The sequence below is a fragment of the Vicugna pacos genome, chromosome 9, assembly GCF_048564905.1.
Source record: "Vicugna pacos chromosome 9, VicPac4, whole genome shotgun sequence".
NCBI classification, from domain to species: Eukaryota; Metazoa; Chordata; class Mammalia; order Artiodactyla; family Camelidae; genus Vicugna; species Vicugna pacos.
Window position 1 is genome coordinate 3,256,349 of NC_132995.1, and position 24,056 is coordinate 3,280,404.

Genomic DNA, 24,056 nt, shown 5'->3' on the forward strand with positions numbered 1-24,056 from the left:
GCCAGGTGGGCCACAGACTGAAGTGAGGCTGGGTCTCACAGCCAGAGCAAAATTTACGGTGGGGGGCTGGAGTGGGGGGCAGGAGTGGTTACCCCAAACTCAGGAACTAAGAGAAATATTTAAACATATTTCTATTAGTGTTTGAGTCGCAAACCATGGAATTAACCATTTACTGTGGCATCTAGAACATTCACAGTATTGTGCAACTATCACATCTCTCGCTAGTTCCAGAAGACTTCCATCGCGGGGTGGGGGTATAACTCAGAGGTACACTGTGGGCAAAGCATGCCCCAGGTCCTGGGTTTAATTCCCAGGACCTCCATGTAAAACATAAGTAAGTAAACAAACACAATTACCTCCCCCAAATCAAACAAACACTTCCATCACCCCCCCCCCCAAACCCACTGTACCCACTGAGCTGTCAGAGGCAGGCTGGTGGGCTCGGAGAGGCTGCCTGAGGCCCTCTGGTGCTTCCTCTGTGGCTCCTCTCCAGGCAACAGTGTGTTGAGTCTGTCTTCTGCTTCAAACCTCCCTGATCTGCAGGCCTGCTCCATCCCCTTCCTGCCTCCAGCCAGGGAAGGTCCTCTGCTTTGGGGGCTCCTGTGATTAGACTTGATCCACCCAGAAAAGACGTTTTTTATATATCACCATTGGTAATGGATATGCATTAATGTATCACTCAGTAATCAGTACAAGCTAAATATAGAAATGTATATATTTCAAGGAATGGGATTTTGCAGTGCTAAGGGCTGGCAAGCCTGAATTCCGTAGGGCACAGTGGAAACGCTCAGGCAGGACGTGATGCTGCAGTCCTCAGGCAGAATTTCTTCCCCAGGGAAACCTTCATTTTTTGCTGTTAAAGCCTCTCAACTGATTGGATAAGGCCCACCCACATCCTCAAAGGTCATCTTCACTTAGAGTCAGCTGGTGGTAGATGTTAGCCCCACTTGCGTGTCTCCCCAGCCATAGCGAGACTAGCGTTTGGTTGACGAGCCAGCTACTACAGCCTGGCCAAGTGGACACTTCAAACTAACCATTGTGCCAGGATAATCTCCCTATTTTAAGGGCCCTAAATTCATTTTATTTTTTATTTATTTTTTTATTGAAATATAGTTGATTTAACATGCTGTGTTAGTTTCAGGTGTACAGCATAGCTAGATACATATATTCATTCTTTATTCAGATTCTTTTCCATTATAGTTTATTACAGGATACTGAATTAAGGTTCCTAACTTTTTCTTGTTTTGAAGTATAATCCGTTTACAATGTTGTGTAAATTTCTGGTGCAGGGCATCATGTCCCAGTCATACACACACATACATATATTTGTTCTCATATTCTTTTTCATGAAAGGTTATTACAAGATGTTGGCTATAGTTCCCTGTTAAGTTTCCTAACTTGAAGCACATCTGCGGATCCCTTTGCTACTGATACAGTACACTCACAGGTTTCAGGGGTTCATGCCTGGGCATCTTTAGAGATGCATTCTGTCAACCCCGGAAGGCAAGCTGTGGGGGATGCTGGGAGCACGACCAAGCTGGAGAGCCTGAGAGGAGGAGCAGGCAGACAAGAGACATGGGAAACCACACCAGGAAGAGAGGGAAGCAGGGGCAGCTTGGAGTGTAAGTGGCCTGTGCAGTCACTTGGGGGCCCCATGCTCAGAAGGGCGCTGCAGTTGGTTCAATGATTTCCTGTGATTATCTTGAAACTAGTAATACTTTTGAATAAGGGACCCCCACGTTTTCATTTCAATGTACCCCACAAATTACTAGCTGGTTCTGGATTGAAGTGCAGAAGGAGCAGAGGCGTGGGATAAAGCAGCTGAGAAGGGTGGTACTGAGAGCTAAGAAGACGGGGAGGAACTTGGACCAGGTCTCCAGCAACAGCCACCGGTGGCCCGAGTGAGAGCTGCCTGAGAAGGCTGGGCAGGCAGAAGCCAGATTGTGGCGGAGGAGGTGAGGGAAAGTGTGAGGAGGTGAGAAAGTGCAGAGAAGTCCGGAGCTGGTTGTGAAGGGGAGGAGAAAGAGATAGGCTATCCGGAGGGAGAGGTGCGAGTCAGAGAAGGAGCTTTGTTTCTTTGCTTGGTTTGGATACGTGTACTGCTATTTTGTTTCTTTTTTGAAAAAGTAGTTCTTGGTTACAGAAGTGATACCTGAACACAACCTCCTGGGAAAGAGAGAGTTTAAAATAACACTAACTGGTAAGGTTTTGGTGACCTCGTCCAATCCAATCCCCATGAAGTTAGTTGGCAATATACGCCTTCCTGCCGGGCTGGGCTCTTACAAGCACAGGGACCAGGGTTTCTGCACCTCGGAGCTGTTGCCATTTGGGGCTGCGTCACTCTGTGGCGGGGACCGTCCTGTGCTCTGTAGGAGGCTCAGCAGTGCCAGGGCTCCACCCACTAGAAGCCAGGGACACCCCTCTCCCTGCAGTTTAGAAACCCACAGTTTCCAAATGGCCCCTGTAGGGGGTGCTATTGCCCCTGGTTGAGAACCGCTGATCTAGAGAGTGCTCTAAGAAAACACATTTTATGGTAAATACATATTTTAAACACACAAACGAATTTTTAGTGCGTGATCTGGGGCTACCAGTTTTTTTTCCCACGTAGCAGTTCCTTTGGGGAATCATCCATTATTTCCGCATACAGATTTAAAAAGGAGGCTTGAGTTTCTTTCCGCGTTTTGCAGAAAGTGCGTAACAAGAGCAGCAGCTAACATTTACCCAGTGCTGAGCGTTTCCTAGGAGCACTGACTCTATGGTCGGGGGGAGGTTGGTATTATTATTCCCATTTTGCTGACAGAGAAACTGAGGCACAGGGAGGGTTTTGTGGTTTGTTTGTTTGTTTTAGTTTTTAGGGAACTTAGCTAATGCAGCTATAAAGTCATGCAGGTGACTTTGAACCTTTGAACTCAGGCAGGCTGACCCCTTCAGAGGAGAGATGGAAGACACAGGAGAGATATGTCCCATGATAGACAGGACCCCCAAGAGCAGGAAGGAAAAATATCAGCCCAAGAGAACTTTCTGGAATGATGCGAATGTCCAGTACAGTAGTTAGGCTGTTGGGCACTTGAGATGTGACTGTAGTGGGACTGAGAAACTGCGATTTTTTAAACTGAAGTAGAGTTGGTTTGTAATGTTGTGTTAGTTTCAGGTGTACAGCAAAGTGATTCAGTTATATATATATATATATGCACACACACACATATTCTTTTTACTATAGGTTATTACAAGCTATTGAACATAATTCCCTGTGCTATCAGTAGGACCTTGTTGTTTATTTTGTATATAATAGTGTGTATTTGTTAATCCCAAACTTCTAATTTATCCCTTCCTCCACCCTTCCCCTTTGATGACCGTAGTTTCTTTTCTATGTCTGTGAGTCTGTTTCTATTTTGTAAGTTTATTTATCTACATATAAATGACATCATGTGGTATTTGTCTTTCCCTGCCTGACTTACTTTACTGAGTCTGATTATCTCCAGATCCATCCATGTTGCTGCAAGTGGCATTATTTTATTGTTTTTAATGGCTAAGTAGTATTCCATTGTATAAATATACCACGACTCCTTTATTGAGTCATCTATTGATGGACATCTGTGTTGCTCCCATGTCTCGGCTATTGTAAACAGTGCTGCTGTGAACACTGGGGTGCTTGTATTTAATTTTTTTTAATGGAAATAGCCACTGGGGGCCAGTGGTCCAGGTATTGGGTAGCCCAGGTCCAGAGCACTTGAGGTGGGTTTAGCCCAGGGCAGTGGGAGCTGCCTCCCGAAGGAGTAGGAGGAAGGGTGGCAGGGAGACTGCAGCCTGGGCAGGTGTACAGGTGGGGCGATGCTTGTGAGGATCAACCCCATTGGCCTGGGTCTGGGTGAGGAGGAGTCGGGGGCGGGGGTGGAGGAGGTGAGGTGCTGGCTTTGCTGTGCTGGCGAGGAAGGGGAAGCTGGTTCAGGCCTGAGCCCCAGAAGAACTGCAGGACCACTTCTACTGAGCACTCGTGTGTGCAGGCCCGGTTCCAAGCACTTCTCACATATTATCTCCCTTAGGCCTTGTGTCAACCTACATCCGAGGCAGGTACTGCTATGATGTCCATTGAGCAGATGGAGAAACTGAGTCAGCATGGCAGGGCCTATACCGGAGGCCATGGAGAGTCGCTGGCTGGAAGCATGGTGACCTACGCATGGGCTTGTGGGAATTTCCCCAGCAGATCGGGGGCGGGGCCGGAGCAGAGGATGCTGACAGGGGAGCCACCCAGAGTTTGAGTTTTACTATTAGGAAGAATTTCCAGCAACCAAGAGGATTTTGCAGGAGCCACATCTAGATTCAGAGGAAGCGAGGAGAGAGCCAGAGAGGGTAGGGACAGGGTTAGAGTGAAAGCAATGGAGGGAGTGGGAGGGAGACAGAGACAGAGAGACAGAGACAACAGAGAGATGCAGAGGAAGAAGAGGGAGAAAGGATCTGTGCCAACAGAAGGAGCCCTGGGACTGTAGCTAGTCCCTGCCTGAGCTCTGCCTCTGGAGCTCCGGGTTGTGTGAATCTCAGCTCCCTCCTTGCGGCTGAGCCATCTCCCAGTGCCCCCTCCCCCTGCCCCGCAGCTCAGAAGGAACTTTGTTTCTTTGCTTGGGTTGGATACATTTGCTGCTATTTTGTTTCTTCTTGGAAAAGTAATTCTTAGTTACAGAAGTGATACCTGAACACAACCTCGGAAAGAGAGAGAAAAAAATAACACTAATCGGTAAGGTTTTGGTGACCTCGTCCAATCCAGTCCCCGTGAAGTTAGTTGGCAGTGTACACCTTCCAGCTGGGCTGGGCTCTTACAAACACATGGACCAGGGTTTCTGCACCTTGGAGCTGTTCCCATTTGGGGCTGGGTCACCCTTTGTGGCGAGGACCGTCCTGTGCGCTGTAGGAGGCTCAGCAGTGCCAGGGCTCCACCTGCTGGATGCTGGTAGCTCCCTTTGCCCATGGTTTGAACAATCAAGGTTTCCAAATGACCAGGTGCGGTTCCCTCCTCCTCTGCCCTCAACCCCACCAGGTAAAATTCTCGGGATTTACTGCAGGTTCTGAGAAGGAAAGGATTATTTTGGTACAATTCTCCAAGCTGAGGAAATAGGGAAGGACCAAGAGAAAACTGCTGCAAACTCCTGGCCAACGTATTCTGAGCCTGGATCTTCCATCTGGTAGTGGGAGTGGGGGATTCCTAAGGTTACTCCTGCCTTGCCCCTAAATGTGGGCAGGTGGGATCATGGCAAAAGCCCATGCCTTGGTGTCAGGCAGCCCCGGCTTGGAGTCCCAGTTCCAACTCTCGCCTGTGCAGTCCCAGGCAAGTCACTTTTCAACTCTTAGCTTAATTTTCTTCATCTGTGTCACACGTCTAAAGAACCTAACAGAAATCCTAGTCAAAATTCATAAAAGCAGCTATCATTATCAAATACAAGCAGTTTCTCAGGCTGTGTCTAGGCACGTGACGAGGATGATAATATGACAGTAGTAACAGCAGGAGCACCTCACGCTCCTGAACAAGGGCTCAGGAAACATCAGGCACTCTTCTCCACACATCCGTCTACACACTTTTTAGTTTCTCACCAAAGCCCTATGAAGCAGGTGCTAGCATTATCCTGATTTAATAGACGACAAAGTAGAGGCTTGTGAGTGACTCTCCCCAGCTCACGTAGTTAATTAAAAGGTAGAAATATGATCACACCCCACGATGCCTGGCTCCACATCCTGCCCTCCTAGCTACACTGCTTGCCTCCTGTAAGAAACAGAACATAGTAATCTCTTACCAGCAAGCCTCCAAACGTTCTTGTGACGCAGACACCATTAGTATTGCCATTTTACAGAAAAGCGAAGTGAGCCTCCGAGAGGCGAAATGACATTGCCCAGCACACAGAGCTCGGAAGAATCAGATCTAGGATTTGAAACGAGCTTGGTGTGACCCCAGTCTGTTACCTTTTGGTTATGCCCGATAGCTGGTATCCGGAGCCTGGTCTGGTTCTGAAGCAGGTAGGGGAGAACTAACATTGTATAACACCCTGGGCTGTTCCCGTGCTCGTGATGCTGCATGTGGGACCAACGTCCCGAACTTCTGAAGTTTATCGCTATTCGGGATGCAGATTGTGAAGGGAGTTTGAATCATTGTCACTTTCTGCCATCCCATGTATTTTTCCAACTTGCCTTCAGGCTCTGACTGAATGTCTTTTATTTGACTCCTGCATGATGATTATATAGGTGGACCAAAGATGGGGACTCAGCTGATGCTAACTTGCCAGCTGGGTTATCAGAAAAAGGTGGAGGCTGTGTTGCCCTCATAGACTCTGACCATGGTGCTGAAACTAGACTCAACCGTCACATCCCAATCAGCACCGTGGACAGCAACGGCAGACCCCCACCTTCCTGGGGTTGGGTCCTGATGGGTGAAAGGGGAAGAGCGTCTAGATGGAGCTGCGGGGGTGTTAGGGCCACCCAGAGAAGGATCCGGCATCGTTTAGGAGGCCGGGAACTCAATATGAAGACGAGAATCCAACTGACCACAGAATGCTGTCATCTGGAGAAGATAATGTGTTTTCTCCTCGACACTGGGGGAGGCAGAGAGGCAGCAAACCTGGAAGCACCCTAGGACTTGGCTTGGCCATAATGTTGTCTTTTGTGAATGTATATGGTGAGTGCAGTGAGAATGCATGCATGAAACGTCAGCTGTGTTATCTGCTTTACAAGCATTACATCATTATTTTTTTTCCTATTGCAGAAAATTTTTGCTAGTGGGGCACTAAGAGTGATAGTGAGTGGTGCCACTCCCATTTCCAGCCCTTGATTCTTGGACCCATGAATCCCGGCCATGTGAGAGAAAACAGCAACATATACTGGCTGCTGATTCAGAGTCTATGTAGCCTTCTGAAGGACCTTGCCCAGGCCTGCGAGGTGTTGCTACTTAGCTGATACTGTAACTGAGCTGTCAAAAGGCCACTCCTTCATTCTATCACTCCGGTTGCCCCAAGATGGTGAGGAACATGGAAAGGCCAGTGAATTCCATGAGCATGAGCCCGTTGCCACACTTCTTTCACTGTGAAGTGAGTTCCTTGGTCAGAATACTGTGTGGGATACCATGATAGTGGATATAGCATTCTGTAAGTCCACAGACAGTAGTTTTAGCAGAAGATAAGGCAAGTTTGGAGGCACAGTAAGTGTCAACTGCAGTAGAAACAAGACGCTCCTTCCAGGAGGGAGTGGTCCAGCCTATCAAACCTGCCACCAGGTAGCCAGCTGCTCACCCTGGGAAACAGTGCCACATCAGGGATGGTGTTGGGTTCTGCTGTTGACAGTTCAGACTCTCAGCAGTGGCTGTAGCCAGGTCAGCCTGCACCTGCTCCAGATCCACTGGGGTTGCTAAAGCTGTCACCCCACTCAGTCCTCAAGGAGTGAAAACAGGGTTTGTTCCCAGCCAGGATGGCTATGGAGTGGGGAGCATCCTGCCACTGTCCTGGGAAGTAAGAAGCGCCTCGTTTAGTCTTGAATTTTGCCTTCACAGAAATCACCTAGATAAGAGAAAGGAGAAAACTTAATTGTTCCATGACGGACTGCAATTTTCTTCTTCTTTTCTTTTTTTTTTTTTCCTGTCCAACTCTTTTATTTTTATTTTTCAATTTTTAGATTTTTTCTAGGGAGAGGTAATTAGGTTTCAAGTGGTAGAGTTTGTGCTTAGCATGCATGAGGTCCTGGGCTCAATCCCCAGTGCTTCCATTAAAAAATAAATAAATAAACCCAATTACCTTCCATCCCCAAAAAACAAAAACCAACAAAAATAAAAATAAACAAAGCATAAAAAAATAGTTGGTCAGAATCCTACAGTGCACAAGACAGCCCCCACCACAGAGAATAATGCAGCTCAAAACATCAATAGTGCCCAGGTTGAGAGACCCTCGCTTATATCCCGGCCCCAACGCCTCTAACCAGGTAATGATTCTGGCCTCTTTTCTTGTCATACTCTCACACTAAAGTTTTGCTCTAGACACACAGAATTTAAAGCAAATGTATGGAGGAACTCTAATTTGAAAAGAGACAAGCTCCCCAGTGTTCATAGCGGCACTACTTACAGCAGCCAAGACATGGAATCAGCCTTAATGTCCATGGACTGATGACTGGATAACGAAGTCATGGTATATTTATACAACAGAATACTACTCAGCTACAAAAAAACAATAAAATAATGCCATTTGCAGCAACATGAATGGATCTGGAGATTGTCATTCTAAGTGAAGTAAGCCAGAAAGAGAAGGAAAAATACCGTATGATGTCAGTCATATGTGGAATCTTATAAAAAAAGAAAAAAAGAAAAAAGAGGACACTAACGAACTCACCTAAAAACAGAAACAGACTCACAGACATAGTAAACAGTCTTACGGTTACTGGGGGAGATGGCGCGGGAGGGATAAATTTGGAAAATTGAGATTTATAAATGTTACCCACTATATATAAAAATAGATAAAAAGCAAGTTTCTTTGTATAGCACAGGGAACTCTATTCAACAGTGTATAATAACTTCTAATGAAAAAAAATGAGAATGAATGTATGCACATATATGCATACCTGGGACATTGTGCTGGACACCAGAAATGGACATGCTGTAACTGACTGTACTTCAATAAATAAATAAAGCAAATGCAATGTAATTCTTCATAGTTTACCCAACTCAGAACTAGTTGTGTTTGCTCAGAATCCATGTTCAAAAAAAAAAATCCCCCTTCATATTACCATCAGGCTGAATCCCTGGTTTACTACCAGCATTGCCATTTGAGGAATATCGGTTGCTGTCTCTCACCCATCTGGCCCCAAGCCCGGGGCTGGCTTCCAGGCCACTCAATCCCTTTAGGATTTTGCATATGCTGCTGCACCAGCCTGCCCTTCCCTGGTTCCAATGCCACTAGGGGGAGATGGGAAGACAACCCATGTAGCAGGTTATTTTAAATGCACTCAACAGCTTGCTGCAAATGTAAAAGATACCATAGTATTAAATACTTGGAGGGGGATCAGGGACTTCCCATTATAAATATGAGGAAATGTTGGCATTAAGTGGTGCAATGCTTTGCCCAAGAACGGACGGTTGTTGTGTGGAGCTGAGACTGACAGTCAAGTCAGCTTGCCGCACCACGTTCTGCTTGTCCCGTAGGTTGAGAATGAGGCTCCCCGTCAGGCGGTGCGTCAGGAGATGAGTTCAAGCTCCTGATTTGGAAGCCAGGTCTCCCCTCTGTCTCATCAGCGGGAAGTGTGGAAAGGAGGGGAGAGGGAGCTCTTCCCCTTTGTGTGAGGCACCTGATCTGGAAACTCCACGAAGGGCCCCCGGCCAGCACACCCTCTTCTCTTGTGTCATCTGCAGGCTCTGTCCTTCCTCCACAAATGCCAGGACGGCGCCGGCTGCAGGGGCTGGGCCATGTCCCTCCATCCCACCGGCCTCCTGGGCCTCGGTGAGTCCTGGAGCGGAGGGGCAGGATTCCAGGGAGAAAGGGATCTGCCTCCCAGCTCAGTGCTGACTCCAGCCCAGGAGACGCTGGGACCCTCGGGGAGCAGGTGGAGCCCCCAGGTCTGTCCCTTAGCTCTGGCCAAGACGGAAGTCTGACCACGGAAGGTTCAGTCCTAGAAATGGGTACCTGGGTGTGGGGTTGAGTTTTCAGACTGCGAGGGGCTGGGGGAGGGGGGAAGACGCCTGCTTGAAAGCGGGGTTTGGGGGGTTACGTTGAAGCTGTCTCAGAGCGAGGAGAAGGCTTGTACTCAGGTGTAATGTGAGGGAGGGGGGCTGGAAGTTATGGGAAGGTGGCCCCCGTTTCCTCCCCGAGCCCTCTGTGACTGCAGCCCCAGGAGGAACCCGGGCGGAGGGTGTTTTTCTCATTGGACCTTCCCTTCCAGTGCTCTGTCTGGGCCAGATGATCTGCGCACAGGAGGGTGAGTCTTCTCCCCGACCACCCCCCTACCCCGCACCCAGGACAGATCCAGATGGTAGACGGGAGTGTGTGCTGATCCTGGGGAGGGGGTTGGGGACCCTGACCTAGACCCTGAATTGCACATAACCCTCCCCCAGGCCCCTCCCCCATTCTCCACCTCCGCCCCCGATGGTCCCACGGAGACAGTTCCGGTCCCTCAGGACCAGGCTGAGCCCACGAGCTGTCCCCACACAAGCCCGGACCCCCCTCGGCAGCCCCTGGGCCGAGGACACGACCTCGCCAGGGCAGAACCTGAGACTCGTCCTTAACCCCGTCTTCTCCATCCTCCCGGACACAACACAGCCCCGGGGATGCGGTGTGAAATGATCGTTTTAAAGTTTTGCTTACATTTTACCCTATGTATACTTTTTACTTTCATTTTCCTGAGAGTCCCCTCACAGCTGATCTGCAGGCAGACTGAGACCCAGGCCTCTCTCTTTGCTCTGCGTCTGTCTGTCCCCACGAGCTCAGGCCCACTTCTCTCTCACATCTTGGTTTTCTTTCACTTTGTAAATGCCGTCTGCCCACTCAGCTCCGGGCCTCCTCACAGGCCGACTTCTCCACCTTGAGTGCCCGCTTGTCCCCCAGCCCTCAGCTCGGCTGATTCGCACCCGACCTCTGACCTCCCAGAGGCGGGCAGCCCTGCCTCCCGCCGGCCCCGCGATGCCCGCGCTCGCCTGAGGGCACGTTGCACGCTTGTACCCGTGGACTCACACACTTTCAGCCCCAGGACGGCGGGGACCCGGGGGTGTTTCTCGTATCTGAAGCCAGCGGCGCAGGGAGGCACCTGCACGTGGATGGACGGGAACTGAGACGTGGCTGGAGGAGACGACGAGTGAATGAAGGAGGGAGTGGGCGAGTGAGCGGCCCTCCAGCTCCCTGCCCCTACTGGGGGTTTTGCTGACTGCGAGGCCAAGTTCCTGTTTCAGGGCTTCAGACCCTCTCTCCCCCCACCCCCGCCTCCAGCCTGGTTGAGACAGATGGCGTTTCCAGAGCCTCAGCCACAGGAAACGGAAACAAGCTGAGACGAGGGTAGAAAATACAGAGAGAGCCCAGGGATGGCTGCTGGCTGCCCTGAGGACTCGCTCTGGAGACGGGGCTCCTCGCCTGCTGGGGCCTGCGCTCCGCTCCTCCTCACCCACTGCCCGCACTTCAGCTGCGGCTTTGCAGCCTGAGCCCCACAGCCCTCACGGTGCCCCCCACCCCGGGACTGGCAGCTGCCCTCCAGACCCAGCCCGGGTCATTCCTGCCGCCCGGCCTCCCGCTTCCTCGTCCCAGGAACAACCCTGTCATTCCTGTCCTGTGCGGCCCTCCCTGCCCTCGCTGTCCCCCTAGAGTGGCTGTGGGCTGGGAGGGAGCCGCCCCCTGGGCAGACATGCCTGGGACCCAGCCTGCTCTCACCCCTCCCATGTCACCCTGAGCAAGATGTGACCAAGACTCGGTCGTTAAGTCAAGTGCGGGAAGTAACTCTGCAGTGATGGGAATTCATGTGCTCATAGAATGGGCAGGGGGGGGTCTTTTGTGGAGGATGATGGAAATGTTATAGAATTGGGTTGTGGTGATGGTGGTTGCACAGCTTTGCAAGGTTCCTTAAAAAAAAAAAAGGTGACCTGACCCAGTAAAACAGGTGAATTGTGTGATGTGATCATTTCCATGTCTCGGCCCTCCTAGGGATGCTGCCCAGACCCTCCATCTCAGCTGAGCCAGACTCTGTGATCCCCAGGGGCCGGCCTGTGACCATCGTGTGCCAGGGCCCTGCTGGGGTTGCGACATTTCGCTTGGAGAATGAGGAGGATACAAATGACTTCAAGGATATGCGTGCCAGCTCTCCACTTGGTCCCCACCAGACAGAGGCCAGATTCCGCATCCTGGCTGTGAGTGAAGGCACTGGCACGCACTACCGCTGCCGCTACATAAAAGAGCATGTCTGGTCTGAGCCCAGTGAGTCCCTGGAGCTGGTGGTGACAGGTGAGGTCCTCTCTGCTGCCCTCAGACTTGCCCAGGTCCCTGGTCCCTGTCCCCAGCTGTGTCCTCTGTCTGTAGACTCCCCCGCCCTCCTGTTGGCCCATCAAACCCTCTGCTTCCCTCTCCCCTCTGCACACACGTCCCTCTGCCTTCACACCTGGCTCAGGTCCCTGGACCCTGGTCTCAGCTGGACACAGCCCCAGCAGCAGGGTGGGCACAGAGCTGGCCCTGCGGGGCTGGTGGGGAGTGGGCCTCCAGAGATGGGGTGGGACAGAGCCCCCTCAAGGAACCCGTGTCTTGGTCCCCAGGATGGTGTTCCACTGGGCAGGATCTGTGTGGTCCCAGGAGGTGTGTCTCTGTGATGTGGTCCATCCTCTGCTGGGCAAGCCACATGGTCGAGGGCAGCTCTGACCAGGGCTGCATGGTTCTTTGGGGGTCTTTGGGGATGAGGTCATCCCTGTCCCTGTGTGTGATCAGCCTCCAAGATGTCCCACAGTCAGGATCCACGGGGATCCCCTTAGGGCGGGACGGAGGGAGAGAAGGAGGCAGGCCTTCTCCCCTTAAAGCCTGTGTTTCCTCTCCCATTTTTCTTTATTCTGCTGTGACATACAGATGCCATAAATAAGATGCCCAGTGGCCCCTGCTCCAGGCTTGGGCGTATCCACCTAGGTAATGTGACTCTGTGAGACCCCCCACCGACCTGGGGGAAGCTACAGGTACACAGTGGCCCCTGTAGGTGAAGTCAGCCCTCGGAACCCTTGAGCCCGTGGCCACGTGAGGTGGCTCTGCCCACACCGTTTTCCATGCCCCTGAGATCAGCTGCTTGGTGCTAAGGCAGCGAGTGGGGCAGGAGGTTCTGAGGGAGTGTGCAGCCGCCCATAGGAGAGGAAGCAGAGACAGTGCCAGCCCTGAGCCCCCCAGTGTCTCCCTGTCCCCCTTCCCGGAGTCTACAGGGTGCCATCTACACTTTAGAGATGGAGAGACAGAAGCAGCTGGGCTGACGCTGTGGGAGGGGAGGGACCAGTCTCGTGGGACAGAGCGAGGGGCTTGGGCTCAGTGCTCCTACCGCCCGTTCACAGGAGTCCCTGGACCTCAGCACCCCCACAGGGGGCCCCCTTGTCGGCTGGAGAACAGCCAACCTCAGCCTGGGACGTCCCTTCCTACGGGCTTGGCTGGGGAGTGGGCAGTGGGGTGGCCCCTCAGCCTGATCTGTTTGCAGGCAGGCCTGGGTTTGGGGGTCAGGGACTGACAGTCTCTGAGTATTAGGCCCAGACTCATTGTCCCAGCTCAGCACACCAGACAGGATGTGTGGACCCTCAAGGAAGGGGTTTCCTGGGGGGAGACCCAGAGACAGTGACAGCATCAGAGAGAAGCTGCATCCAGGCGGAGTGTGTGTGTGTGTGTGTGTTTCTGTGTGTCTGTATCTGTAGATAGATAGACAGACAGACAGATGGATGGATAGATACATATGTATAATATGTGGGTATGGTTTCAAAATATGTTGAACTCCATGAGGACCACCATGATATGATTATATGTTGAGGGCATCCTCTAAGGAGACACAGGCCGTGGCTGCGCACCCTTGATGGGCTGTGGGTCATGCACCCTGCATCCCCTGAGCGGATGCTGCCTCATGCGGGTACAGGTGCTGTGGATGAGAACCAGCAGAGCCGAGTCCCCAGCCTGTCGGACTGACCTGCCACCTGTCTGCCTCCCTGTCAGTGTGACAGTGACAGCAGTCCAGCGGCCCCCACTGTCTGCACCTCAGTTTGTCCAGCTGTCTGACTAGATTCCTATGTCATCTTCTGTGTCTGGTACTTGAATGGGACCTTCCAGGAGAAGAAGAGCCCAGCGTGAGGCCTCCTGGACCTCCCATCCTCCCCGCCCTGTCCCCAAGCTCCTGGGGGCCGTGGTCCTGCCTCAGTTTGTCAATGTCTGTGAGGATCAAGGCTCTGACCTGAGAGGGAGGCAACTTCCCCATGTGCCTGTCCCCCGAGGGTCTTAGCAGGACTTCCAGATCCTGGAGTTCTGACCATCACCACCCTCACAGGAGGCAGGCTCCCAGGGTCCCGCTGGAACTGGGGACTCTTGCACAGGACCCCGTCCCAGCCCTTTGAGCTCCTGAGGTCTTCACTGAATTCTCCCAGCCATGGCCCAGGGGACCCTGGATGTTGAGAAGGAGGAGACTTTGCAGGGCAAGGTGAGCTGAATTGAACTTCCCCTCTTAGGAGTGCAAACCCAGGGGTCGGCCTCCCTTTGTTCCACTCCCTGGCCCTTTCCCGAGAGGCCCAGATGCTCCTGAAGCTACAAGTGGAGGCAAGGGGGGGAAGCACAAAAGTGGACCAGGCAGTAAAGGCGGTGAAGGCTCTGGGCTGAGGTGGGCACAGCAGAGGCATCTCCGCCCCCCTGCAAGCTCAGGATCCCGGGAAGTCGCAGCCCCTCGCCTCAGAGCCAGGTCTGCAAGCTCAGGGCTGGCGGCCCGGGAGGGACAGTGGGCAACACAGAGGTCCCAGCGTTCAGCCCCTGCCGCTTCTCCCAGTTGGCGGAGCGGACACTCACCGGCAGTGAAATCTCCTTGCATCCTCCTCCAGCAGATCTTTCACTCCCAGGGGCTTGAGATCCAGGAAGGGGGAGACTCTCACTAGATCCCTGATCCAAGTTCGATCAAAGGCAGGTCTGAATTTTCCAGCTTTGCCCCGCCCTCGGGGCCTCTGGCTGTGAGACCTGAGGGGCCAGGTAGAAGGGATCCAGGGGAGACAGGGCCTGCATTTCCCCAGTGCAGGGAGGGTCTTGGGAGGGCTCAAGATGCTGAGGTCAGCCTGAGAAGGGGGGAGGCTGCCCCGGACTGTCATCAGCTCTCTCCGACTCCTAGGTGCCCCCAGTGAAAGCAGCCCCCAGCCCCGACTCTGTCTCCCAGACAGATATGTCCCTTGGGGCCGTGCCTAGGGAAGTGCTGGCTGGGGACAGGCCCTCCAGCCACGTGGGGACATGCTCCTCTCAGTTGGCCCTGGGCAGGGCTGGGTCTTGTCCACCTGTCAGTGACGCCCCCATCCTCTGCTTCCAGCCCCCACCTCTAGGATCACACAGTGGAGAACTGTGTCTGCACAGGTGTGGCCAGTGTGGTCTTGCTGATCCTGGAGGCGATTCTGGCAGAAGCTGGGCACAGCAAGTGCAGGTCCCGGCACGGACCGCAGGGATGGAGACAGGAGAGCACCCAGCAGAGGGACCAGACCCCAGTGTCGGAGGGACACTCCCTCGGAGGCTGGAGGCTGTGGAGACCCAGTGCCCAACACAGGCTGCGCCCTCCACGGGGAACCCCGTCAGGAGCTGCCCTGCGAGACCACAGCGCCATCCTCAGAAGCACCTGGGCTGCGGGGGTGATGCATCCGGGGCCCTCCTGGGTTTGTTAGTTCCCAGTCTCCAGGATTCACCTCCACAACTGACGTTTACAATCACGGCCCCTCGCCCCACTCCTTCCTGGTCCCCCTTTCCTCCAGGTTACGTGACAGGACCCCCTGCCCCTCCAGCCTCTGCCTCCTCCTCCTCCTACCGCATTTCAGAAGCTCCACTTGGCCTCAGAAGCTCAAGCCACTTCCCCAGAGTCCCCTTCTCTCCCACTGGTGACGTCAGCATCTGGGGTTTCCTTCTACATCCGAGCACACGACTCCCACGCTGGAGTTTCCCACCTCCCTCCCTCCTTCTGGAGCCCCCACATGCCCAACTGCCTCTGGGAACCTGGAACGTGTGGCTCCAGACCCTGGCTGCCAGCGACCCCTGTCACCTGCCTTACCCGGGGAGGCGCGAACCACACCTGCCCTGGGCCTCCCCGCGTCCTGGAGTGGCCTCTGCCTTCCCTGGTCTGTAGCCTCCTGATGTCTCCACTGTTTGGGGTCAAAAGTCCAGGAAAGAAATGCACATCAAAACCGCAGTAAATCATCCCCAAACCGTCATTAGGACAAAGGGGAAGTAACAAGTGTTGGAAAGGACGTGGAGCAGTCAAAACCCTCGTGTGGTGTTGGTGGGAATGCAAAGTGGTGCGGCCTCTGTGGAAAGTGATAACGGCGGTTTCTCATAACTGAGCCGCAGCATCACTACACGGTCCAGCAACCCCACTCATACGCGTGCCAAAAAGAAGAGGAAAGAGGGCGGGGTGCCAGCACAGCCTCGTATCCTCGGCTCACAGGCACGTCGCTCACGGTAGCGAACGTGACCACAAGCCTCCTCACGCTGGGACTGGCAGTAGAAGCATCAGTGTCGGGGAGAGGCACCCGGCGGTGCTGGCTTCGAAGGTGGGGGAAGAGGCCCAGGGCAAGGGATGCTGGAAAAGGCACCTACGTGGATGCCTTCACCCTCCTGCGCCTCCAGGAGTGAACGCAGCCCTGCAGGTGCCTTGGTGTCAGCCCACGAGACCCATTTCCAACTTCCGACCTCCAGAAGCGGGAGGGGAGAGATCTGAGCTGTAAGGCAGCATGTTTGTGCTAACTTGTTGCAGCAGAATCTCACCACCTGCTGTCCCACGCTCTGCGGTGTCAGGAGGCCCTCCAGCTTCTGGAATCTGACGTCAGTGCAGAGCTTCCCTATAAGCTGACTCACCAGCGATCTTTCTTCAGAAACCTCTGACCGGCAGGGTCAGCCTGGACGACCGGCTTCCTCTGGGAGGCCCTGCGGTGGTGGTGGCGGGGTGGGGGGGGCGGTTCAGCACGACATCCCAGTGTGGCCGGGATGCAGGAGTCCCACTAAATCCTCCGTGTCAGGCAGGGCCGAGCCGGACGGTTCTCCCCGCCCTCCCCTTCCTCGGCAGACAAGTGGATGGTGAGGCGAAGGCTCGCTTTGCTTAGATGCGAAGCTGCTCCTCTTCAGGCACTGAGCCCCGAGCCTGCCTTTCTGCTCCTCTGACTGTGTGTCAGTCTCAGGGAGCAAAGGGGGCTCCCAGCATGTGTGCTGCCTGCAATGGCCCCCTGCCTCCTCGGCGAAGTGGGGAGTGTCCTCCTGTAATTCTTGGCGCCCAGCTTCCCAGACTTGGCCATCAGAGGCCCTTTCAAGCTGCCTGCTGTGCTTTCAGAGGGGCACTTTTTCCCTACTTGGCCACTGTCTTGCTTGCTAGCAACGCTGTCCCAGGCATATGGTGTATTCCTCCCGCCCTAACCAGGAATTCCCCCTTTTCTGAAAGCGTCCTTGGGAAATCTTCAGAAAACAAGATCTGAGGGTTAAGTGACTTCAAGGGGTTGATTTGAAACAGAGTCTGCCAGAACTCTCTCCAGCAGAGATGGGTTTATTCAGGAGAGACAGAGAATTACACTTTGGTGTCTGTATCCGTGGCGAGTCACGTGACGTTCCAAGTGGGCGAGGGAGGGAGGGAGATGCTTTGACAGAGGGGCAAGGGGACTGGGGGGGGGGTGCAGTAAACAAAGAGTCCGTGCTTTCCACTGGCTGAGTCCTTGCCAGGGAAGCAGGGGAACCCTTCACCCTCCTGTTGGGCAATGTTACCGATTCCAGGACGTGAGAGCTCCTCTTGCTGGTCCTCTGACTCTAATTGAGGTTCCTGTTGATTATTTTTTACAAAGCCTAGAAGATTTTGTTCCTTATGGACCACTTAGTATTCAGGGAGGAGGCAAAGTGCAAATTCATACAGATATGTCCAACCCTCATGTAACATTATTACCTTTCAATGTCATTCTTGTGTCTCATATTTAAAACCCCAACTCCTAGTAAGTTAACATGCTTTTTTTCTTTTTTCTTTTTCTTGCTTTTCCGTGGGTCACTGTTGTTCACTGGGTATTGGTGGGTTTTTGTTCTCTGTTTATTTTCATGTCGGGGGTGCTCTCCCCACCTTGTTGGATTTAGCTGTGTGTTTTGGAATGTGTATCATATTTACATGTTTTAGAATTGAAAACTCTGCTGGGAAACGAGCTGCTGGGCAACAAGCAGCTAGAAAAGAAGCCACTACGAACTTTCCACGAGCTTAATGAAGTATTACGTCCACGCTTGCTTGCTTAAAGTGCACGTGCTGGCTTTGTTTTCATGTTTTGCGCAGGAGATGGTCTGTAGCGCGTATTATGCTAAAGAAGCTGTGTGGTGAGCAATCCTGACATTGAGCATAAGGGCACGAAGGAGGCAGATGTGTCCTTAGGGTGAAACAGCGGGCGGGCCTGGAAAGCCCGATCGTCCATGAACAGACCTTTCTCTGGCAGGAAAGCATGCTGCTGAAGCCAGGGCAAGAATCTGCTATGTTGAGACGTCCCGGAGGCAGTGACACGATAGACTCAGAAGTGATGCAAACGCCGAGGAGGGTGACTGTTCCTGGAACGGACGGGCCTGAAATTAATCAGCTAAGCAGCCAGCAGAACCTTGCGCTTCTCGCCTGGAATATCTGAAGCCCCAGCTCCTTGATCGCATTTTTTTCTGAGCTGTGTACTCCTAATAAATATGACATCGACCAGGCTTCCGGGGCTCAAGATCTACGAGATTGTGAGTCCTCTGGTCCCATCTTTGCTCTTTACTTTGTCTCTTTGTTTCTTAAGTCCTGTGTCACCTGATCCCGAGCTGCGCCGGATGCAGCAAAACTGTATAAAACCAGAAATTCAGACATGGCCCACTTCATCCTGTCCCCTTCATCCTATCTCCCCACGTATGGGAGGTAACTAGTTTTGTTAGTTTATGGTTTTCAGAATGAAAATTAATACGTGGTGGGGGGAAGGTACAGCTCAGTGCTAGAGTGTGTGCTTAGCATGCACGAGGTCCTGGGCTCAATCTCCAGCATCTCCATTCAAAAGAATAAGTAAAAAACTAAATAAACCTAATTACCTTCCCCCTTCAAAAAATAAATAAAATAAAAATAAATAAATCTATTAAAAATGGTTTAAAAAGTAAGCATGCAAACTAACAAAAAATAAAGCTGAAAAGAAAAAAATTTAAAAAGAAAATTGATATGTGAAAAATACGTAAACCCACATAATCTTATTTTACCTACTTTCTTAAAAACAGCACATTGTACCCATTGCTCTGTACCTTGCTTTCTGCATGTCTAGTTTCCTGTTCCTGCTGCAACAAAGTGTCACAAACTTCGTGCATTGAAACAGCTCATGTTTATGGTCCGGCTGTGCCGTAGCTTGGAATTGTGACACGGGTCCCTTTGTGCTGAAGTGAAGTGTCCACAGGGCTGTGCTCCTGCTGGGGGCCTCGCCTTTCCCAGCGTCCACAGGCTGCGGACATTCCTCCGATCACGGCTCCTCCTCCGTCTCCAAAGGTGACAGTGGCAGGTCAATTTTTCATGTTACGTCTCGCTGACCCCATTTTCAACATCACATCTCTTTCTCTGACCCTCAGCCTCCCGTCTCCTCTCCCACGTTCAAGGGCCCTGGTGCTCACACTTGGGGTCCACTTGGAGAATCCAAGACACTCTCCTCTCAAGATGCTTGATTTAATCAGCACGTCTCTTCTGCCAGGTGGGGAAAGCGGTCACAGCCCCTGGAGGCTCGGGCACCCCCGCGCCCGTCCCCCTCTGTGTTCTGGAAGTCAGGGCACAGCGGCTCGTGTCAATCCTCATCACTATGTTTGTGGATGCTTTGCCTCTCAGGGGCCTGCCCAAAATGGTTTCCTTTCTTTGGTTTTGACAAACAGAGTTTTGATGACACAAATGACACCAATGTCCCTCGGTCTTGGTCAGCACATCTTCACACAGATTCCTCGAGAGAAAGTGGGTGAGCATATAGTTCAGTGGTTTTACGAAACTCGTGCTGTTCCCTTTTTCCAATCCTGCCAGCCACGTGGGAGAAGGCTGTCCCCACCCCCTTCCCGGCAGGACTTGTGGTCAACTTTCAGAGCAGCCCCAGCTCACAGAAGAGAAACGCTATCTCTGTGCATCTTTCAACTGAACTTCTCGTATCAACGGCCTGAGCATCTGTTCTTATGACTAAACGCCGTCTGTGTATCACTGATCTGAACTTTTCCTTGAGGTCTTTTCATTCGCTTCAGAGTTTCACTTTATGGTAACAGCTGTATCGAGGCAGACATACAGCTCACCCCCTTCAAAGCGTACGAGTCAATGTTTTAAGCACTCACAGACTTGCACAGCCACCACCTCCACGATCCATCTTAGACCATTTCCATCAGCCCCGAAGGAAGTCCCCGTCCATCGGCACTCGCTCCTGTTTGCCCCCGTCCCTGGGCAGCCGCTCGCCTCTCTGTGTCTGCAGACTTGCCTGTGCTTCATAAGCCGTATCGGTGGAACCATAACCACACGTGGTCTCGTGTGACTGGTCCCTGTCACTCAGCAAAGTGCTTTCACGGCTATGTTGTAAGCACGTGTCAGTGCTGTTCATTTCTGTTGCTGGTGGACATTCCACACTCTGCACAGACCGCATTGTATTCATCCATTCGTGATTTTATCCACTATTTTCAGAGGTAATAGGTTTTGCCCATTTATTTTCTGTTCTACTATCATATTGGTGGTTGCCAAGGGCAGGGGGGGGGAAGGACCAATGGAGATGACCGCTTAACGGGTTTGGGATTTCCTTTTGGGGTGGTTAAAAAGACTCAGAGGGTGGTGGGGAGGGTATAGCTCAGGGGTAGAGCAGGTGTTAAGCATGCACGAGGTCCTGGGTTCAGTCCCCAATAACTTGGTTAAATAAAAAGTAATAGTAATAAGTAAATAAATCTAACTACTTCCCCCCCAAAAAAACCCCAAATAATAAACTTTTTAAAGTCTTGGAACAAGATAAAGGTGTGGGTGGCACAGGATTCTGAATATACTCAATGCTGTGAATGTAATAAAAATTATCCATTTTATGTGAATTTTATCTGTAATGAGACAAAACATCCTTCTCTCACTGAGCAAGATGAGATACGTGCTTTAGTGTAACACCCACCGTCACTTGACTCAATTATCTTTCCCAGCTACGTGAAAAGAGCTCAGTCGTGGACACGACTCCACATCTGGGGAAGATCTGTCCCAGTCTGAAGGCCCTGCCAGCGACCGCCCTGTTCCATCCTGTCTTTCCCGCCCCCGCCCTGCTTGGATTCCAGGCACTGCCTCCTCCCATGGGGCGCCTGTTCCCATAAGTGGAATTCATCATCACCAAAAATGCCCACGTCTTTCCTCCTCCCTCCCCCCTTTTGAATGGCAATGCTCTCATGTGGCACGAACATGAAACACTTTGCAGGCGTGCACAGGAAGACTGCATCACGTTTCAATCTGTCACCACTGGCTCCATCCCCCGGTCCCCACACCCAAAGCCAACCACTGACCACACTCTTCTATCTGTTCCCCGAATATTCAGGGTGGTCCTGTACACTTATCTCCTCTGGGTAGACAGTTATCAACATCTTGTAGATGCCGCTCTGAACCATTCTTTTTAGAAACGAATTAATCCATTGTAGAGAGTGCTCTGGGAGTGGTGTGTGTAAATCCGTCTTAGACTTTTCAGCATAGTGCTCCCCTGCTTCAGAGTGTCCTCGTGGACCTCTTCAGGGCTCTGTAACCTGGTGTTGTGTTAATTTCCAGACCTGCGACATTTCAAACCTCTCTGTGACAAATACCCTTACACACACACACCTAATGCACAGGGCTACGGGGGAACAATTACTCCTTTTCTTCTGGTAAGAGTTTGAGAACAGAACAGCTCAGGCAGAGCTCGCGGGCGTGGAGTTGGCAGTAAATGTTGGCGATCCCTCTTCACATGGGTCGCTCCTCTTCACCCTTTGGGGTTTGATTTTAAGTCCTTCTCCAGATAAAGCCTTGACCGGTGACCCTACTCAAACAGGTCCTGTCCTGTTAACATCTATTATAATTGTTCAAAGTGTTTAACCAATCCTTAGTGCGCTACAGATTTTTCTATTCCTACCTCTAACTTATCTGTCATACTTTTTACTCCTTAATCATTGGTCTCCCCACCAGACAACACATTCTCTGAAAGCAGATGTTGAACACTTATCTTTTACCATCCTTACCGACACGCACAGGCACGCACGTGCACACACACACACTCCCCCACATTCCTGCACACATGTGTGTCTCCACACAGGTCAGAATATACTTATACACAAATATAACCTGTAAAATAAACTATGTGTATAATATGCACATTATAGATGTGTCACACAATGTATTCTCTGCATATTAGATAAACATGTAACATGGCACGTGCATACGTGATGCGTGTGACCCGTGTACACTAATGTGCATAAGTAGGCAGACAGCCTGTACCTGCTGGGAAGGTGAGGGAATGAATGAAATAGCAAAGGAAAGGCAGCTGAAGGTTCTTGAAGCAGACTCCGGTGAGGGAGGGAACTGGCCAAGGGCGGGCAACGACGGGAGCCCCAGGTTTCCACTCCTTTGTGTTTCTGACCCTCGGGAACCCCTGGGTACCAACCTCTCATCTGTGGCCCAGGATGCCCAGCTGAGGTGGGACTCAGTCAGGGCTCTGCTTTCCAGGAGATTAGGCTCGGCTTGGGCCATTGCTCCAGGCTGGTAAGAGAGCAAGAAAGAGCTAAACTTCAAGGGTTTCCAAAGACGTTCCCCCTCAGCTTGTGACACGGGGTGTGGCCAAACCCTTTCCTGTTATTAAGACCGCAAAGCTAAGTCTAAATACAAGGAAATCAGAGCCACGAGGGCTGCTGCCTCACCTGCATTTGCAGAAGCAGTTGTTATGAATGCAGATAAAAGCACTGGCGTGGGGGGAGCGACTGAACAGCGCAGACCCTCTGGGACATGCCGGGCTGACAGGCTTTCGGCTGCTCGCCTTCTCTGCTGCCTGATGCCCAGGGGCCCTGGTACCAGCACCCATCAGCACAGACTCCAGACTCCACGAGGGATCAGTAAGCTGTCCTGCTCCTCTTGGGGAGCACACGGGGCCTATGATCCGTTCGGGGGGAGGGGGTCTGGCCCCCTGGTCTGGCCGCTGTGTTGACTACGACCTGCCCCCCACCTGCTGCATGACCTCTCCGTCCCATCGTCCCCAGGGCCCCAACTCCAGGTTACACAGTGGAGACTCTCATCCACGTGGGTCCATCTGGGTTGGTCCCAGCGGCGCTGGGGGCTCAGGCGTGGCGCAGTCAGGGCAGGTCCCAAGGCTGAACCAAGAGGTAAACAGAAGGGAGACGCACGCTTCTCGGGGTTTGCAGAACCTTAGGACAGAGTCACACAGACAAGGTTGTGATGACAAAGGAGGTGCTGAAGAGCTGCAGGCAGGAGCTGTGCGAGCCCTGCTGAGGGCCTAAGGGCGGGGAAACTACCGTTGGTGCAGGAGGCAACGAGGCGGCGGGGAGCGGCCCCTGGAAGAGGCTCCTCCACCCAAACCTTGTCCCGCAGCCTGGTGCCTCCTCCGAGGCTGGATCCTCTTACTTCCCCACCCCACACTGTCCCCATGAAGAGTCTATCCCTCGGCCCACTCTGTCTCCCGCTCTGTCCCAACGCTGCGTGTCACAGAGGTCTTCTCTGTAACACCCACATCCCGCTGTGAGCCGCCAGGTCTCCGTGCCCCCAGCCCTGAGCGCGCACACTCGGGTACTGTGGTTCAGCAACTCAGTCAATGGACCAAATGTAGGTCCAGCCTGGAAGGCACAGCCCAGGATGGTGTCTCAACACCTCGCCTGCGTTCTGCAGGCTCCTCTCTTCACCAGCGGCTTCCTGCGTGTCTCCTCCCACAGCGCCTGGAATCAGCACTCTCCTGCGCGACCTCGGGCAAGTGACAGCTGGTCTGTGAGGCTCTGTTGCTTTCCCATGTGAGGTGGTGACAACGCCTCGTTCAGGGCTGTGGTGTGGATTAAATGGGATTAACTTCAAGGTGATGAACACATATCTGTTGTCACTGATTCTTTGTTTTAATTTAAATATCCACTGTTGGACAGAGGATGGAGCAAGCGGCCTCTCACACACTAGTAGGTGTACAACGGCCTCGGCCAATTTGAGGAGCAGCCTGGACTTTTCTGGTTAAGGGGAAGGGATGTGCAGCTGTGGTCGGGCCGTCTTCCTCCGGGAGATTTGGCCCAGGGGGCCCGGCGCGCTTATGCCTGAGGACACAGGCTTGGGAAGTGGGAGAGGGGCACTGTTTCCATGGGCCGAAACTACAAACGACAAAATCCTACCCGCTGAAGAAGGAGTAAGTGTGTTTGTGTTACCTT

The 24,056-nt window shown here is 52.4% G+C and overlaps 1 protein-coding gene across 3 annotated transcripts; it reads left to right on the plus strand.

Annotated features, from left to right (window-relative positions):
* The first annotated feature begins 9,333 nt into the window (after positions 1-9,333).
* On the plus strand, positions 9,334-15,568 carry LOC140698328 (leukocyte-associated immunoglobulin-like receptor 2). Of its 3 annotated transcripts, none has more exons than XM_072968449.1 (5): positions 9,334-9,458; positions 9,898-9,933; positions 11,643-11,939; positions 13,987-14,136; positions 15,001-15,568. In XM_072968449.1, exons 1-4 carry the CDS (start codon positions 9,425-9,427, stop codon positions 14,109-14,111), a joined length of 492 nt encoding a protein of 163 aa, XP_072824550.1. In that variant the 5' UTR covers positions 9,334-9,424; the 3' UTR covers positions 14,112-14,136; positions 15,001-15,568. The 3 variants fall into 3 exon arrangements, with proteins under 3 accessions (XP_072824550.1, XP_072824552.1, XP_072824551.1); XM_072968451.1 differs by lacking the exons at positions 13,987-14,136; positions 15,001-15,568 and adding exons at positions 12,549-12,652; positions 13,582-13,639; XM_072968450.1 differs by lacking the exons at positions 13,987-14,136; positions 15,001-15,568 and adding an exon at positions 12,549-12,715.
* The last annotated feature ends 8,488 nt before the right edge of the window (positions 15,569-24,056 follow it).

Coding starts and splice junctions, on each gene's coding strand:
- LOC140698328 (XM_072968449.1), top strand. CDS start 9,425: ATGTCCCTCCATCCCACCGGCCTCCTGGGCCTCG. Junction 9,459..9,897: donor CACCGGCCTCCTGGGCCTCG/GTGAGTCCTGGA, acceptor CTTCCCTTCCAG/TGCTCTGTCTGGGCCAGATG. Junction 9,934..11,642: donor GATGATCTGCGCACAGGAGG/GTGAGTCTTCTC, acceptor CGGCCCTCCTAG/GGATGCTGCCCAGACCCTCC.